The following is a 17,694-nucleotide window of genomic DNA, read 5'->3' as shown; positions in this document are numbered from 1 at the left end:
GAGAACCAAAGCAATTTGCAAGTTAGCCTTACACTGAAAGACAAAACCCTGCAAAAGAGATGAGAATCTGTAAACACAGAGGTTAGTGGTATCTAACTCAAAATAAATGCAATGAATGTGGATGTGTGTGAGTAAATGCAGCAGAAGACAACAAAATGGAAAAACTAAGGATAATGAATCCTATGGGCCCGACTCTAAGAGTGCGAAAAATGAATGCTAGATTGACCTAGGGTATCCGAAAGGACCTAGAGGCATGCGAGTCGAAGAAGGTGGCTACCATCGCATATGTCCAATAGCAGGGCTCTGCCAAGGGAATGCCGGACGAGGTGGAGAGGGAGGTGAGATGGATACATAAAGTGCAACGGGTTCGGAACCTGCAGATCAATCAGCCAATCCCGTAGGGGTAGTGAAAGAGATGGGCCGCTGAGGCTGTACTTGAGCCACATGTCCAACAGCAACAACAGGTGCTAAAGGAGCAGATGAAGCAGGAGTGGAAGGCGTAGCCCCATTGGATTGTGCAATCGCGACGGTCTGCTGAGGCTTTTTAGGTGGAAGACCTTGGGCCTTGGAGCGACACTCCTCGTCCACATGGTCTGCTCTTTGGCAATGTGTGCAAAACCGGTTTTTCTTAGGGAGTTGCTACCAGATAGGTCTAGATTCTTTGGTTCCATCTGAGGAAGAAGAGTCACCCTTTGATTGGCTTGCCTTCGTATCTAGCGAGTTCTTGCCACTAGTGGTTCTCCCTCTCGAAGAAGAGGCAACCAACCCCCTTTGCTTTGAATAAGGCTGTGATGAGGATTTTTTGTGGACTTGATCATATAGCCTTGCGTAACACAAGAATCACAATGTCCCAGACATCTTCTTCTCCAGTTCCTATGATGCCTTATCAGGCTTCTCCATCATTGGAGGCCTTGAGATGGCACTATGGACTCGGTGAGGAGGACAACACTCCACCTTCACCAGATTTGACTAACATGACAGAGGAGGACTTTGAGGAGTATTCCTTAGAGAGACTCAAACTGGAGAAGAAGGTGTTTGGTACGTCACCTTTTGACACATGGTCCGTCGCAACCTCACGTGAAGATTCTATTTCACTTTCTCAGATTGTGGGTCTGCTGGCATATTTGGGTCATGTGCAATGCATTCCTTTTCAATGCTACCTTGGGCATCCATAATTATGTTGCCAAGCTTAAAGGACTTCTTCAGTGGCAGCTTGATCTTATTCAGCATGCTGATACTTTGTTTGCAGAAGATTTAGTATCTTGGTGTTGGGCAGTTTCTTTAGTGAACCTGCCCCGATTTTTGTACTCCTCGGTGTTCCTTTCTCATGTTGCTTGTAAAAGAGAGTTGAGTTTATGCATGATGGCCTAGGATTATTTGGCATCTTCCAATCATGTAATCTTGTACTTTCTTGGTAACTAATACAACTATTATGAAAAAAAAAGAGAGAAAGTTAGAAACAGATCTGTTTAGGTCGTTCTTAGCATAGCGACCAATCAAGGCTATTATCGTGGTAGAGAGAAACGATTGCAATTTGCCATGGTTTTCCAGAAGTTAGAATAGATCATGTATGTGTGGACTGGTTCATGCCATGAAGCCTCGTTGACTCAAAGAATAAAAATGAAACATAAAAAAAAAAAGATAACAATAAAAGAAAAGTGAAACTTCATAAATGATAACATTGAAAATGATTGAAATAAAACTTTAAAAGAATAAAACCGATAACATTAAAAACGTCTAATACAAACCCAAAGACATTAAACATTAATCCTTTAGTTAGCCATGTTAAAAAAAAAACCCCATTCTAGGCATGCAGAGAAACGGGTGAACCTAAAACATTTCCCCAAGCAGAAGTGCCACATGGCAGCCTTACCCAAAGACGAAACATGTTTAGGGCCTGTCTCTTTATGTTCTGGCATTTTGGGTCCTTCCAAGAGGCATTTCGGGGTGTTTTGCGCTTCTATAACTCAAAAGAAATAGAGTCCAGGTAAGAGGACGATTAATAAGACAGGTGGTTGGAAAATCAAACAAAATTCAGGCAAGCAAAGCAGCCAACACCTTGCACCTGCTCGAGATTGCTGCTTATTGCTGCCTGCCTGCAGCAGCATCACTGTAGCTGCAGTTGCATCCACCACTCTCAAGTTGTGGAGGGGAGTGTCAGTGTCAAGCTGCATAGGCAACTAAGAGGTGTTGAGTATGCAGGCAGAAGACTAAACAACAGATCCAAGCCATCAACTGGAATGAAAAGCACATTGAACAGAGCATGATAGCAGTGTGATCACCTGCCACATGCGAATTAAGAGAGAGCAACAAAATCCAATTATGGACTTACTGCAGCATGATGCAGTATAGTGAGTAGCAACAATGGTAGCCTCCCATCCATCTTTTGGACAATGACTCACGTCCAAGGGTGGTCTCTGCAATGAGATGCCAAAATACAATCATAAGAGTTTGGATCCTGGGATGGTATTTGTAGGAAAAATCCAAATGAGCACCCCATGAAAAGAACCAAATAGTGGTCCAATTAGTGTAAACACACATGAGGTGCCAATGTAGCCTCCATCAGCAAGATGGAGAAAACTAGGATGGATGGAAATAGTAATGCAAGGAGAGAAAGGGAGCTGCAGTCAATTTGCAAGGGCAATCTAGTCAACCTCAAGTTTCTAGGGTTGTAGTTATCTATTCATCCTCAGATAATGAAAAGAGAGTGTGGGGACCTGCAGTCACTTTGCAAGAGCAATGAATTCATCCTCAAGAAATTTTTAGGATTGTAGCTAGTGAATTGCAAACATCTCAGCATTTAGACTAGGATTCTGCTTGAGCTGCTCCAACAAATATGAGATGGTATTTTTGAGATCTGCTAGATGTACTAATTACCTGCTAGATTTTGTCCGTTGATTGGCAGCAAGTGCAAGAGTTTCTGTTTGAATGAAATCTTTAATGTTAACGAGTGTTTCCTGTTATTCATGGTTGATGTTCAAAGACTGCAATATTCTGTTTACTAGAGCATTACATGCATGCATATTTTATGGAACGTAACTTGAAGTTTATGACACTTTCAACAGATCTTGGCTGCATCTGGAACAGAGGTATATATATGGAGTCGTCAAGATGGCTGCCTTCTTCGGCATATCAGTGGGCATGGTCGGCATATTCATTCGATGTGGTATCTTGCATATTAGACATTTCTGCAATTCAGTTTCTTGATAGGATTATGCTTGTCCTCTTAATTTCAGTTTTAGCTCGTTGTCAAATTTGTTGGGGTTGATGACATTGGATAAAGTTTTTATTTTATTTTCCTTGTCCAGCTATGCAGATCCAGATGTCTTTGTAGGTTGTGCTGATGGAATGATATGTGTATTTGATATCTATAGCAGTCATTGTACTCGAATCTTCAGGTCAGACTTTTTACTTTCTTGATTGACTTGTAGGTGTGTTTCAAGGCTGTGCTAAGGAAATATCATATCTTTTGTGATGCTTTGCCTTGTATGTAAGAAAATAATCAAATTACATCATCGATGTGTTGGAAATTCAAGGTTGTGGAGATTGAATTCAATACAATTAATGTTGAAGAAACATCAAATTATTATGTGACAGAAAGAAGACACAAATACATGGATAGCAAGCAAATCTTTTTCTCTTGCTTTGTTCATCTTCATCTAACATGAAAGTTACATTACATGGCTTTGTTGGGTGGCATATCTCTTCACATCCTCTTCTTGTTAATTATTTAAATAATATTCCTTTTAATTATCCTAAGGTTATTTACCCTTTGGGTAACTTTTACTAAAGTACATAATGTTCAAGCAATATGGATATCAATCAAGAGGTCTTAATAAATACAATAAATCACTACACATAGTACATCCTAAATAATCACGACACATTGTTGACGATGAAGAAAATACACAATCATTAAATCCTTCAATTCTCCCACTTGATAATCAATTTGTTTTTCAACGTTCATCATAGATTTGAAAAACTCGAACTTATCTTTGATAAGCGACTTGGAGAGAATACTTGCAACTTGCCCATTAGTTGAGTAATATAGAAGCTTAACTCTGTTTTCTTGGACCTTCTCACAAATAAAATGATAGTAAATCTCAATATGTTTGCTACGATCATGAAATATTGAATTTTTAGCAAGTTGGATACAAATTTGATTATCACACATAATCTGAGTTGGACCACTAGGAACATCCATAATCTCACCTGACAATCTTTTCAACCAAACACATTTACAATCTGAATTCTTTGCTACATTATATTTGGCCGTTGTAGATGATAATGCCACTATAGATTGCTTCTTACTCTTCCAAGGTATTGTCCCAAATCTAAGAGAAAACACATATGCTGAAACTGTCAAAAGATGATGTACCAGCGAGACAGTAGGGTTGGCGGGAACACGGAGTGAACTCGGCAAACATGGAGAAGAGAATAGAAGAGAGAAGAAACTCTAATGAATGGAATGATGAAGTTCTGAATCATGGAGTGAATGTGATACAAGGGAACAAGGGTGTCGTAGCACAAGGAAGATGATGAAGATAGCCACGAACCACGAACCGCAATGTCCTCTTGAAGGGGTGTGAGGGTAGTGGAGAGGCTGGAGTGAGAAGAGGTGTGAGGGTAGTGGAGAGGCAATGTTCCTCTTGAAGGGGTGTGAGGGTAGTGAAGATAGCCACAAACCACGAACCGCAATGTCCTCTTGAAGGGGTGTGAGGGTAGTGGAGAGGCTGGAGAGAAGAGGTGACATACTGAATGAATCAACCACAAGGAATAAATGAGAGAGTGGCCTATAAATAGGCACAGTCAGTCTAGGATAGCGCCCCTTTTTGGGGCTGCAAATCCTAAACGCAAACCTAGGTAGGGGACCCAACAAAGTGGTGTTGAAGTTGTATGATTCGCAAAAGGAAATGGGTCCACCTTGATAGAAGTCTCCTTTGACTCTCCCAATGAAAGAGAGGATGGATCAGTCAAACAAGATATTGTTAAGAAGATTTTCCAAAAGAAACCTAAAGCATAGTCCTTAATAGTGGGCATTAAAAGCCTCAACTCCCAAAAGATGCAAAGTTATTATTGATGGGTCAATATCTCCTACCTGAAATAGGAATGACATTTGAAATTATCTCTAATAATGAGATAGAGGCATAAATGTATTGCTCTCCTTGTTACATGGCCATAGCAGAGCCAAAGACAAAAGCAAAAGCAAAAACAAAGAGCTTGTTCTTCTCTTGTAGAGCCCCTATAGAGGCAGAGATAAGAGTCCGAAGAGGACGATGATGAAAGTGAAGATGCAGATTATGAAAGCGACGTGGAAGAAGCAATCCAACCAGAAGAGGATACTAATGAGGAGAAAATCCTAGAGGTCACTGAAGCTGAAGATCCCATCGTGTTAGATAGAATGACTATGGAACCCTTCAGACCTGTAAATGAATCTCATCATATGGAAAAGATTTATAAAAAGTGGATTAAGTAAAATAAGCCTTCCTTTGGCAATGGATCTTGCCCCCCTAACCTACCCTTCTCGAGAAAGGATGATAATGACACACCCTACCAACAAGCACCAGTCCTACATCCCAAACAAAACTTAGATAGTTCGTGTTATGTGACATTCCTAAATGCATTCTCAAAAGATGAATCCTCAAGTCAAGAAGTGAGTACCCCACAAGTCACATCAGTGACAATCCTCATACTATTCTAGCATCCAAAAGGATTTGCAGAGTTGCAAAGCTGAAAGTAAAAAATAATGATTCTAGTGGAGCATCAGATGAGGACACCACTCCCTTGAAAGAGTCGGATCTATATCTAGAAGCAATCCACGGAACCTTCATCAAAGAGGTAGAAGGTGAAAAGCAGTTGACTTTTATTGATATAGATGGCATGGAAAGACAGCTCAAAGTGGATAGCAACCTTCCAGAAGAGGAGTTATTGACCCTTCATAACCTACTGAAGGAGAATTTGGATATTTTTGCTTGGATCTTACAAAGACTTAAAGGGGATTGATCCCATTCTATGTGAACATCACATCGACCTAGAACCTATGCTAAAACAATACAGTAACATCAAAGGTACATAAATCCTAACTATCCTGCCTTAGTTAAGACAGAGTTGTTGAAGCTCTTAAAAGCGAAGTTCATCAATCTAGTGGCAAATAGTGAATGGGCTTTGCCTATCGTAGTTATACCTAGGAAGAGTGAAAAGTTTGAGATCTATGTGGACTTTCGAAATCTGAATTTCAAAACAAAGAAAGATCATTTCCCTATCCCCTTCATCGACGAATTGTTCGACACAATGGCAAGTCATAAACTTTATTCCTTACTGGATGGTTTTAGTGGATACAATCAGGTAGAGATTGTAGAAGAAGACTAGTCCAAGATGATCTTCACAACAGAATGTGGTACCTATGCCTACAAAATGATGCCATTCGGGCTTTGTGACACCCTTGCTATCTTTCAACAACGAGTCATGGTAGTTGCATTCCAAAACCACTTGCATGATTTTATTGAGGTATTTTTAGATGATTTCTATGTCTTCAATTCACTTTGTAAGCATTGCGAACACATGGAGCAATGCTTTGGGAGTATGGAATCTTCCTCAACCCTGACAAATGTATCTTTGGAGTCTCCTTAGGTATTCTATTGGGCCACATTTTCTCTATACAAGGGATAGCAATAAACCCTGCCAAGATTAAAAAGATTGCAATCCTAATTGCACCAACTAATCTAAAACAGTCGAGAGTATTTCTTGGTCATGTGGGCTACTATAGGCGATTCATCGCTCACTTCACAACTAAGGCCTTCCCCAATACACAAGCTCTTGAGAAAATATGCAAAGTTCATTTGGACATATGACTCTAAAGAAGCCTTTAGTACCTTGAAGCAATGCTTGATCAGAGCACCCATTCTACAACCTTGTGATGATTGGATGAAGGAATTCCATGTGCACATTGGTGCATCAGTCAAAGAGCTAGGTGCAATTCTCTATAAAAAAGGCACCAACCAATAAAAAAAGGCACCAACCAATTTATTATGCAAGCCCAAAAGTCATTGATAGAGAGAAGAAATATACAATGATGACAGAGCTTTAGTGCTTGGCAATGGTGTTCGCTTTGGAGAAGTTTTGGCATTACTTTCTATCAACGCATTTCAAGTTTTACATGGATTATGAAGCTATGTCATTCTGAATGAATAAGGTAGATGTCAAAGGCAAAATGATGATATGGCTCATTCTATTTCAAGTTTTACATACATAGTTGCACTCGTACGTAGTACGAACCGGTTCGTACCGTACCGTACGAATTCGTACAAAAAAACAAGCATTTTTTGGGGGGTTTTTTTTTTGGGCGTGGTTGTTGTTGTTGTTGGCTGCTGTTGTTGTGGTGGTGGTGGTGATTTTGTAGCCTTGATCGATCAACTAAGAAAGGGGGGTGGAAGCTTGATTAGACTCCTCATACATGTTTTGTTATGATTTATCCTAGAGCCAAAGGCCATACATAAGGTATTCAAGCAGTTCCAAACGTTTCTAATTGATGTCCCATCATTTTTCACAATATGTTAGTGTCATCAATAAATAAATTCAGCACCATTTGAGAATCATCAAGTAGCTTAATCCTATTGATTTTACCTTTGTTCACAGCTCATTTTGCACCACCCAACCCAAAGCATTAGTACACGTTGCTTATAAAACTAGGCTAGAGGATAGCTTGGCCTAATGTACCTTCTGAGAGTACACGAATTAGTGAATGTACCATCGGTAGCTACTTTAGCCTTAGCAATGCCAAACAAAACCATAACAAAATTCGTAAATCTTTTATCAAAACCTTTGGTGGTTTGTTTGGTAATTGTTGGTCTTACAGGTCATTTTGGCCTCTTGTAGACATTAATAAAGCATCTCATGTCATTTCATCTCTCTCTCTCTCTCTCTCCCGCCTCTCCCTCTCTCTCAACCTTCTCTCTCTTAAGCATACATGCCTCTTATCTGTATGATCATTCATGTATGATGTATCCACTCCTATGTATGTACTTGTAAGTTGTAGCGCATGTTGCGCATGTGGCATATGCCATAGAGGTTTTGGCGTGCTACCCTCAAGTATTCATCTTATATACTCCATTAGCATTGGTATTTAAACTTTAAACATGTGTTCTATCATCTATAGCTCAAAATAATGAAGTTAATTTTTTTTTTCATACTAATATCATACCGTACCTTATAAAATCTTAAGGTACCATTTGGTACCGTATTTTATCGTACCATATCGTACCGTACTTTTCGTACCTGACAACTATGTTTACGTGGATCATGAAGCTTTATCCTTCTCAATGGATAAGGCAAATGTCAAAGGCAAAATGATAGTATGGCTTCTTCTATTCCAAGAGTTTGATTTTGAAGTGGTCACTAAACCTAGTTGTTTCCATGTTTGAGAAATGAGGCATTGACTTCGTGGGCCCCATTGACCCTCCAACCAAAAGGAAACAGAATAAATACATTCTAGTATGTACTAATTATGTGACAAAGTGGTATGAAGCCAAAGCTCTCAAGTGCGATGATGGCAACAGTGTGGATTTGTATCTATACGAGCACATTATCACCCACTTTGGCAATCCCTTAGAGCTTGTTGATGAAAAAGGTACTCACTTTCTAAATAAGATCATGGAAGAGCTAATGGAGATCTATAAGATCTGTCATTACGAGTCCACACCTTATCACCCTAGAGCCAATGGCCAAGTCAAAGTCACCAATCACATCCTTTGTTCAATCTTGACAAAGACAATTGTTGCATATCACCACGATTGGGATGTTTGACTTACAGAAGTCCTCTGGGCATACAAAACCTCCATAAGGCTACAACAAGCCAGACACCTTTTCAATTCTTATATCGTATAGAACCTCCCATAAGGCCACAACATGCCAAACATCTTTCTAGTTGTTGTATCGTACAAAATTCATTTTTTCTATTAAGTTGGAATGTCCCTCTCTTCGACGACGAGTGGCCATCACACAGTGCCTAGGAGATGCTGAGTCCCTACCTTGCCATCTCATATACTTAGAATGTTTGGACGACACTCAAAGAATGGCCTTACAATGTATGGAAGCCACACAAGCTTGACGCAAAGTTTACCATGATAGCTTCATCAAATAGAAAGAATTCAAAAGAAGGTGATCTCATCCTTATCTATGATTCACACTTTAGCAAGTTTCTTGGAAAGGTTCAACAACATTGGATGGGCCCTTAGAATGTACTTACAGTCAACCCTAATAGCTCTATTCAGATCCAAGCTGTAGATGCTTCTGATGGTCCTTTCATGATTAATGGCTATCACCTAAAGAAGTACTATTCTCCCTAGGGATATTGAAAATCACTGTTCATAGTCCCTTTCTCCCTTTGGCATCGCTTCTTAATGCTTCTTATGTTGCTCTGATAGTCATCACCATGTGGCTTTTATTGCTGAAGCGATTGATTTCTTTTGTACCCTGTGTTCCAGCTCCTGTTCCTATTCTATTTTCTTTCTTTCCAATCTAACAAATGTGGCGGGGTTAATTTTGAACACTGGGATTTTTTATTGAAAAAGAAAAAAAGAAAAAATAATAAGTTATGGGAGAAAATGACTAGTCCTTGCCATACCAACCTACACTTAAAGGAAAAGGTGGCAACACCCTTGGGAGTGGGAAGAAGAGAAAAGAAGAAAAAAACTAATAAACTATTATGGAAGAAAAGAAAGAAATTACATGTCATAACAAGCCTCACTCTAAGAAAATGTAGCAATACCCTTGGGCGGGAAACGGACTGTGGAAAAGGTAGTAATATTCCGCAGTATAGATTGGTTGAGTAACCAATCAATTCTCCAAGATACAATCCTGAAGCTACATTCCTTGGTACGCTTTGTCCTATCACTTTACAAAACATCGGACTTCTACAGTAGACAAAAGTTCTTCATACAACCCACGTTCCTAATTTATTGGCCAACTCCCTGGGTACGCCTCGTCTTTAGTAGATGTTCATCATCATCAACAAGTCTAAGCTGATCTTCATCGACAACCCCTTTGAGTGATGTGAGTATTCATCCTAATCGGATGTCAATTGAGAGGTAAGAGTTAGACTTTATCACCAGATATGTCATCCAGTAATCTTTGCCTCTACAACTGTGGTCTTTATGTAAGAAAGGATAATTAAAGGCTTTATTATGCTCTGATAAACTAGTCTAATGAGCCACTAAGTAGGTTGCATGCCTTGCAGGCCTAGATCTTTCATCATCACATTCGTCATTATGTTTACTGAAGGGCCTCCATCTATCAATGCACTTGCAATGAAGGAGCCTTCTATCCAAATGCCAATCTTTGGAGTGCCAGGAACGCAAAATGCAGAAACGCAAAAACTACGGATGAAGGGTTTCTCAACATCCCCTCTCAGGCCCAAAAAGGGGAACAAGAGAAGAGCGAGGTGGAGATGCAATGCTAAATGCTGAAGAATGCTCATGTAGTAGGTGCTACTTGGACAGTGTCCCTCGTGGGAAAATCGTTCACTTGTCCAAGTGCCCTAGTACAAAGATGATGAAAACATGCAATGCATAGGAGGAATGTCGGACTTTGTGTGGTGCCAAGAACCGTAAGGATATGCCCGTACGCAATCTTGGGAGGTGGCTCCATGCTGACCAAGTGACCAAGGCAAGAAGAAGTAGAGGACCCCGAAGATCCAAGATTTCCATTGGAAGGGAACCTGCAGTAAAGAACAATAGACAAAGTGAACCGGAGAACCTGAAACTCAACCTTTGGAGAGAAGCCACTAGCTTCGTGCAACCATGCTGGAAGGAATACAAAGGTCTCGTAACCAAGGCGCGACTGAACCTCTGAGGTCCCGATCTAGGTGGTACCTGAAGATCATGGGTATCAGAAGAAGAGATGACTAGTTGAAGACGGCCGCCCCAAGAAAGTAGAGGATGGGTGAAGAACTTCATGTGGAGTAGGTTCCCCCTCTAAGATGGGAGGTGGAGGGGCCCCCGCTGAAGTCGAAGAAGTAGATGGCCCCTTTGAGGGCAAAGAAATAACATCCCCCTCTGAATCCCCCTCTGAAGTAGATAGGGAATCCAAAAACTCATGGATCATAGACTCTGAAATGTCTGATGACAAAGGAAGTGCCGCCGGTCGTGCGGAAGAAGGTATATGGGGTGTCGAAGAGCTCCCAGAGGTAGCCTCTCGAACCTGAGTAGTCGAGGGTGGGGAAGGGTGGGGCTTAGAATGAGCAAGAGGTGGGCAACAATTGCTATCTCTCAGTGCAGCAGAGTGGGTAGCCGAAGAAGAGGAAGGAGTCGAGGAGCCACTGTCTCTCGAAGAAGCAGATTGACGACGAGACGGTATCAAACAATCATTGTCTCTCGATGGAGTGGACTGCAGAACCGCGGGCCGTGGTAGCCACTGTACTAAAAAATAGGTGGGAGAAGACTGCCGTTAGCATTACGACGATCTCCAGGAGGTTGTAGTGCAGATCGATCCTCCATGTGATTGAAAGGACATAGTGCGCATCAAATGCGTCTTATTGCCTTGAGCATAGTACTTTGATAGCTAATGCAGAACGATCTCTGTGGCCCAGAAAGGAGAGGTGGCACAAGGAGTGCCTGGTGGAAGACGCATGTACTCCGGAGGGGTGGGGAGTAAAGGTCGATGTTGACAGTCTTCTGTTGGATGACCGTTCATGCCGAGTAGGAACACCTAGTAGACTGACAATTTGTCGATGGAGACGCCATGGTATCGGTGTGGCAAACTGAAGAAGGAAGAGGTCAGCCACAAACCATGAACCGCAATGTCTGCCTCAAGGGGTGTGAGGGCAGTGTGAAGCACGAACCCCGCAATGTCCGCCTCAAGGGGTGGGAGGGTAGTGGAAGGGTTGGAAGTGAGCTGCTAGTGGGAGGAGGATGTGACTAGCAGTAAGATACTGAATCATGTAGAAAAACGCAAGTGAGGAGAGAGAAAGACTAAAAACGCATGCAGCAGGTGAGAAAGACTAAAAACGTAGGCGGGACAACCTGCAAGAGAAAGAAAGACTAAAAACGCAGGTAGGACAGCCTGCAGAAGAGAGAAAGACTAAAAACATAGACAACAAGACTGATGACGTGGCAGACTGTACGGCAGCAGGTCAGCACATGAATAGTAATCGCATGTCTGGAATCAGTTTCAAACTGTGTGAAGAGGATTGGAAATCAGGCGCCAACTGATGGCGATAGCAATGGACAGCTTTGGCTGGGACGTCCTCCGCGAACGGGGTGTGGGCAGCAAGTTGAAACACTTGAAATCTGCAAAAACGAGATTTTGATGCAGCGGAAGAAGAAGAGAAGTGGATGCCGAACCCGCCACCGGTCTTTGCCTTCACTAGAGTGGAGGATCTTCGCTGCTAGGTGAGCAGATCCAGCTCTGATACCATGACAAAAGATGACGTACCAGCGAGATAGTAGGGTTGGTAGGGAGGAACACGGAGTGAACTCGGCAAACATGGAGAAGAGAAGAGAAGAGAGAAGAAACTCTGATGAATGGAATGATGAAGTTCTAAATCATGGAGTGAATGTGATACAAGGGAACAAGGGTGCCGTAGCACAAGGAAGATGATGAAGATAGCCACGAACTACGAACCGCAATGTCCTCTTGAAGGGGTGTGAGGATAGTGGAGAGGCTAGAGAGAAGAGGTGACGGACTAAATGAATCATCCGTGAGGAATGAATGAGAGAGTGGCCTATAAATAGGCACAGTCAGTCTAGGATGGCGCCCCTTTTTGGGGTTGCAAACCCTAAACGCAAAACGCAGAAACGCAAAAACTGCAGGTGAAGGGTGAAGGGTTTCTCAATAGAGACTAATTTTCTACCATCAATATTTGCTGTCCAATTTGCATCACAAAATTTAGATAATACTATATCATGTGATGAAAGGTGTTCAATACCCCAATTAAAGGTGCTTTTGAGGTTTCTAAGAACACACTTTGGTGCCCTCCAATGTGACTCCTTTAGATCAGCCATGAACCTAGTGTATCCAAGGGTGGATAAGGGTAGATGAGTGTGAATGGCTTGGAGGGCAGGGGAAACCCTAACCTTAGCCATTCAAAGGCTATTCAGACAGCCCTAAGGGTCACTCTCATTGTGTGAGAGTACCCTAGTTGTACTTGTGAGCAACTTACTAAGCAAGATCTTGTTCTTATACTTTGAGCTCTCTTCTCCCTCTTGTGCACACTTTTTCATGCTGCCATTCTGATATTCCAATAACCTTTTCATTTCCTTTTTCGTATGTTTCATGTCATGAGTTTAGTCACCCATGACCCGAAGGGGGGGACTTGCTAGTTATTTTTCCTTGCGTGTGAACACACCTTTTGTGTGTGTATGTGTGTGTTAAAGGTGTGAACACCTTTTACACCACTTAGCATTAAATAAGGGTCAAAGGGTTAGGTACACATCTTAGCCTTTATATTCAGGCTCATCACTTGTACTTGCATCATATTAATTATGATCAATCTATATTTCAGTTTGTGTACTTGCAAGAGCTCTCTCTCTCTCTCTCTCTCTCTCTCTCTCTCTCTCTCCACCATCCACATAGCCTGCTGCTCCATATTTAGTAGCTTCATACCCAATAGTTCTCAATTTTGGAAGCTCATTTCCAATATATTTGCCCGGTATATTTGGATGATAAAATGCAATTAAGGCTATTGAGTAGCAACATACCTCGATGTGTGAGACACTTACTTGTATTCAAATAGATATTGTCCAGAAAGGTAGATGTAATAGATTACAAGGATACTTGTAGCATATGAGGAGGTGGTGCGAGGCATTTCTAGCCACGTGGGATTTAGACACCATCTTTCATCTAGGGAGATGCCTATTCCCTGTACTAAGTTTCTTCTTATTACATATTGTTTTTTTTTGCAAATAAAGTGTGGCTAATTATATTACTTAAGAAAAAACTTGAATACAAGGAAGTGCTCATGCTCAATAGACTAGTTGAAGCTGATTCAAAGTCATAGATATATCAAGTATACAAGCCTCGCAGGGTAGTCTAGGGGGGATTGGAGCAAGAAGCCATGGAGGTGGAGTGTATCGCCATCTGGGGTTGCTTGCTTGCATCATGAAGAACAGCATCTGGCCGCCCCAAGTGTGCATGAAATGAAAACGGAGCTTTTGACGAGCTTGAGACTCGCCTTGCACCTGGTCCCATCGGCCGTGGAGGGAGTGGATGATGGAGGTCCAGAGCTCTGCCAAAGTCGCCTATACTGAAAGTCTCTCCCCGCCAAAAACCTCTTGACACCGCATCTTCCAGATATGCCATCCAGTAAGACTTCCTACAGTCTCCCATACCTCAGAGCGGTCTGCTATGGGCTCTAGTACCTAGCGGATGGGTAGAGTCTCCAAGCTGACCGCTACGCATGACCTAGCCTCAATAATGAAGATCGTGTTGTGCATCCCAGCCTTATACAGAAGGTGACTCCTAATTGACTGCCTGCTAGTAGAAAGCTCCCCATGAGATACATCCAAGACTGGGTGCTATATGGCGGAGAATGTGACATGCTCCTCTCTACACAAGCTGCGTCGCCTCAAAGACCAAAGGTAGTGCTTTGGAGTTTCCAGAAAGTGCTGTGTGCAGCATTTACAACCTCCATCCTTTTGCATTTGGGCTAACCAACTCTCCACTGCTAGGCCTCCATGTGCCAACAGCCATAGGAGATACAATATCCTTCTCGGCATCCAGTTGTCCCATAGGTGGCGCCAGAAAGTCCGTCGAAAGGGATCCGTGATGTTGTGCTCCGCCCAGTATCTACTACGTGACGGTGCCCTGCCCAGCTCATGTCCTCCTGCATCAGTACGTGTCTACCAATCTTGGCTGTGTACTCTAGGAACCTTGATGGCTTCTTGGCAACTGCAGTGGCCGGCCATAGCCACTCTCACAGGCCCCTCTCTAGCTCATCAAGTGGCTTGCCCTCCCATATCCAAAGGTGCCCCTCCCAGAGCTCCTCCTAGAACACATAAGGGCCCAGTCGCCATGACTACTACGTGACGGTGCCCAGCCCATGTCCTCCTGCATCAGTACGTGTCTACCAATCCTCGTTGTGTACTCTAGAAACCTCAGTGGCTTCTTGGCGACTGCAGTGATCGGCCATAGTCACTCTCACGGGTCCCTCTCTAGCTCATCAAGTGGCTTGCCCTCCCATATCCAAAGGTGCCCCTCCCAGAGCTCCTCCTAGAACACATAAGGGCCCGGTCGCCATGTCTTCCCTTGAAGGCCAACCACTCGAATCCTCTTCCATGAAAGGACAGCTATTCCCTTATCGTGTTGTCCTCTATTAAGGACTAGACGCCCCCCCTCCTGCACGGTGAAGAAAGTCCCATGTGGGGTGTCACCCACTCTACCTGCTGCCTGTAGGGGGATACCTGTTGGTGAAAACCTAGTGGCCCATACCTCACCGGTGTCTACCGGCTCTCGTATCGGAGGGTCAAGCCACTCCTGAGGTATTGCTGCGTCAATCTCCCTTCTCCTCAACTTAACTCCTCTTTGGCAACTTGATGCTCACTGCAACACCTCATGGTCCACCATTCTATACACCTCCTGCCATGTCTTGATGGTACGGAGCCGGGCCGGCCTCCCACCTAGCCCACTAGATGTGGGGGTGCTTACCAATCTGTACCCCATCCCGATCTTTGACCTGGGGTTCCAGATCACCGGCTGGCATTCTATCTCCTCCTGGCAGCATGGGGGGCTCTGAATTAGGGCCTTATAGAGGCCGTGCCACACACGAAGTAGACTGCGCAGGAAGGAGGATCTGGGGGGCGTGATTTGGGCTATCGTGAGGATTCATCTCAAGGACGGTCTCCAATCATTGCCAAGTCTCGATCTACACTCCTAGAGACCCTCATGCAATAGGACCTTCTAGGTTTGCCTTCTTGGTGTGAGACCGTGGACTACTAGCTTGCCCAAAAGGGCTAGACTTTGATACTCTGGGTCTATGATCCCAAGCTTTTCGTCAGACTGATGGTAGATGATGGTCGCCCACGCCACCTTGGTCTTGGAGTCCCTGGAACTGTTTGACTTGGCCTAGAGAAAATTCCGCACTAGGCGAACTACACAGGACGAGGAGAAGCACCAACACGAAGTGATGTACCAAGTTGTCGCTAGGAGGACCTGGTTAACCACTAGGGCTTGGCCCGCTAGGAAAAGGCGAGCAGTACTCCAGTAGATCAGCTTTCTCCGAATAGAGTCGAGGATTGGAAGAAACTGCTGGGCACGAGTGATGTCGAGTCCCACTTGGAACCCTAGGTAACGGATGCTCTACCCTCTACACACCCATCTAAATCCCAAGTGGATGCCCCACTCTGTGCTAGAGTCCGGGTCCATAAGGAAACCAACCGACTTTTGCCAGTTGATTTTCGCTCCCGTTGCAGTGCAAAACACCTCGAGAGCTAGTCTCAGTATCTCCAGCATTAGCTCATCATCCTCTATGTAGAGTGTTGTATTATTTGCCTACTGTGAGTTTAATAGTTGTGTCTCCTCTCTCACTGAAAGTCCGAGGCCACGTAACCCACTCACAGGTGACCTGAGAAAGTGAGACATTGCCTTTGCAAAGAGTAGGAACAGATTCGGGGCCAGAGGGCGGCCCTGTCGACCGATCTCTCCAGCCGAAACTCCTCTCCTCGCTTGCCACCTATGAGAACCCTACTGGTAGCCGATCTGTAAAGTGCGGAGACCCTACGGACCTCTACAACCTCCTCTGCGTTCATGTCCCTTTTGCCCCACTCTCTAGTCCAAATCTGCTCAATTTGTCTCTTCACCTCCTCCCTCTTGTAGATGAAGTTAGAGATCCGACAGGATCGTGTGTCTAGGGCAGAGGCTGGGGCATCAAGTGTCAAGAGAACCGGACAGTGATTAGACAAAGTGGTGCGAGCTAACTGCCCTACCTGGCCTCTGCGAGAGCATCCCCACTCTCCCACATAAAACCTATCCAGCTGCTCTAGCAAAACTCCGCCTAGCCGCTTGTATTCCCAAGAAAAGTCGAGCGACCTCTCCCTCCTGTGGAAAGCTGGGTCTCTCCAAGCATCGCATGCTCCTATTGCCAGTAGGAAGACCTCCCATGCCTCCTGCTCCTCTCTAGCCATGCCCTGGTAGTTTCTGCCTCTGCCCTGCTGGTCCTTTAAGGCCTCCAACAATCTAGGAGTCCACCTCTAGGAGTCCTGTTGCGATCTCCACCCAGAACTTGCTGCGTGTCCTAACCTCAGTAGGGGCATAGACATTGAGGACTCTAAGGCACGAGTCCCCAATATCCAATCTAATCCATAGAACTCTCCCTGCCATAATCGTCCCATGGTCTTGTACACAGGCAATGAAGCTTGGCCCAATAGAGGTGCATACGCCTCCACTCCTGCCGTGGGCACTGATGGTGTGCTCCCAGTAAGTGTGTGAAGTGCCAAGGAGTACCTTCCCTATCCCTTGGACCTAGGCAGGAGTGAGCTTGTGCACTTGCTAAAGTAAGATGTCGATCCGTCCAACAAAGGCAGGTTGTAGCTCTTGTCGAACAATCAAATTCTTGGAACCACGTGCTCCACTGTAGTGGAGGCTGTTTACATTCCAGGATGCAAGATGTAAACTCATAGGGAAACCTATGACTGACTGAACAGGCATTTGTTCGGTGTGGAAGCTACTGATGAAGAAGAGCTATGGGGCATGCGGATATGCTTT

General features: G+C 43.7%; 1 protein-coding gene across 14 annotated transcripts in view; it reads left to right on the top strand.

Annotated features, from left to right (window-relative positions):
* The window catches only part of LOC148037551 (F-box family protein with WD40/YVTN repeat doamin), a 122,113-nt gene that overhangs the window by 19,795 nt on the left and 84,624 nt on the right, over positions 1-17,694 (top strand). For all 14 annotated transcript variants that reach the window (XR_015690657.1, XR_015690658.1, XM_087676491.1 and 11 more), the window contains 2 exons: positions 3,066-3,166; positions 3,309-3,398. Coding sequence is in view for 12 of the 14 variants with exons in the window: in XM_087676491.1 (XP_087532617.1) it covers positions 3,066-3,166; positions 3,309-3,398 (191 nt within the window). In the remaining 2 variants the exon portion in view is untranslated. The remainder of the gene's footprint in view (positions 1-3,065; positions 3,167-3,308; positions 3,399-17,694) is intronic.

Source organism: Lygodium microphyllum, chromosome 4 (assembly GCF_053477565.2).
Source record: "Lygodium microphyllum isolate KBCC chromosome 4, Lygodium_microphyllum_v1.1.10, whole genome shotgun sequence".
NCBI lineage: Eukaryota > Viridiplantae > Streptophyta > Polypodiopsida > Schizaeales > Lygodiaceae > Lygodium > Lygodium microphyllum.
The sequence above is the reverse complement of the archived record's forward strand: the minus strand, read 5'-3'. Positions and strand labels throughout refer to the sequence as shown.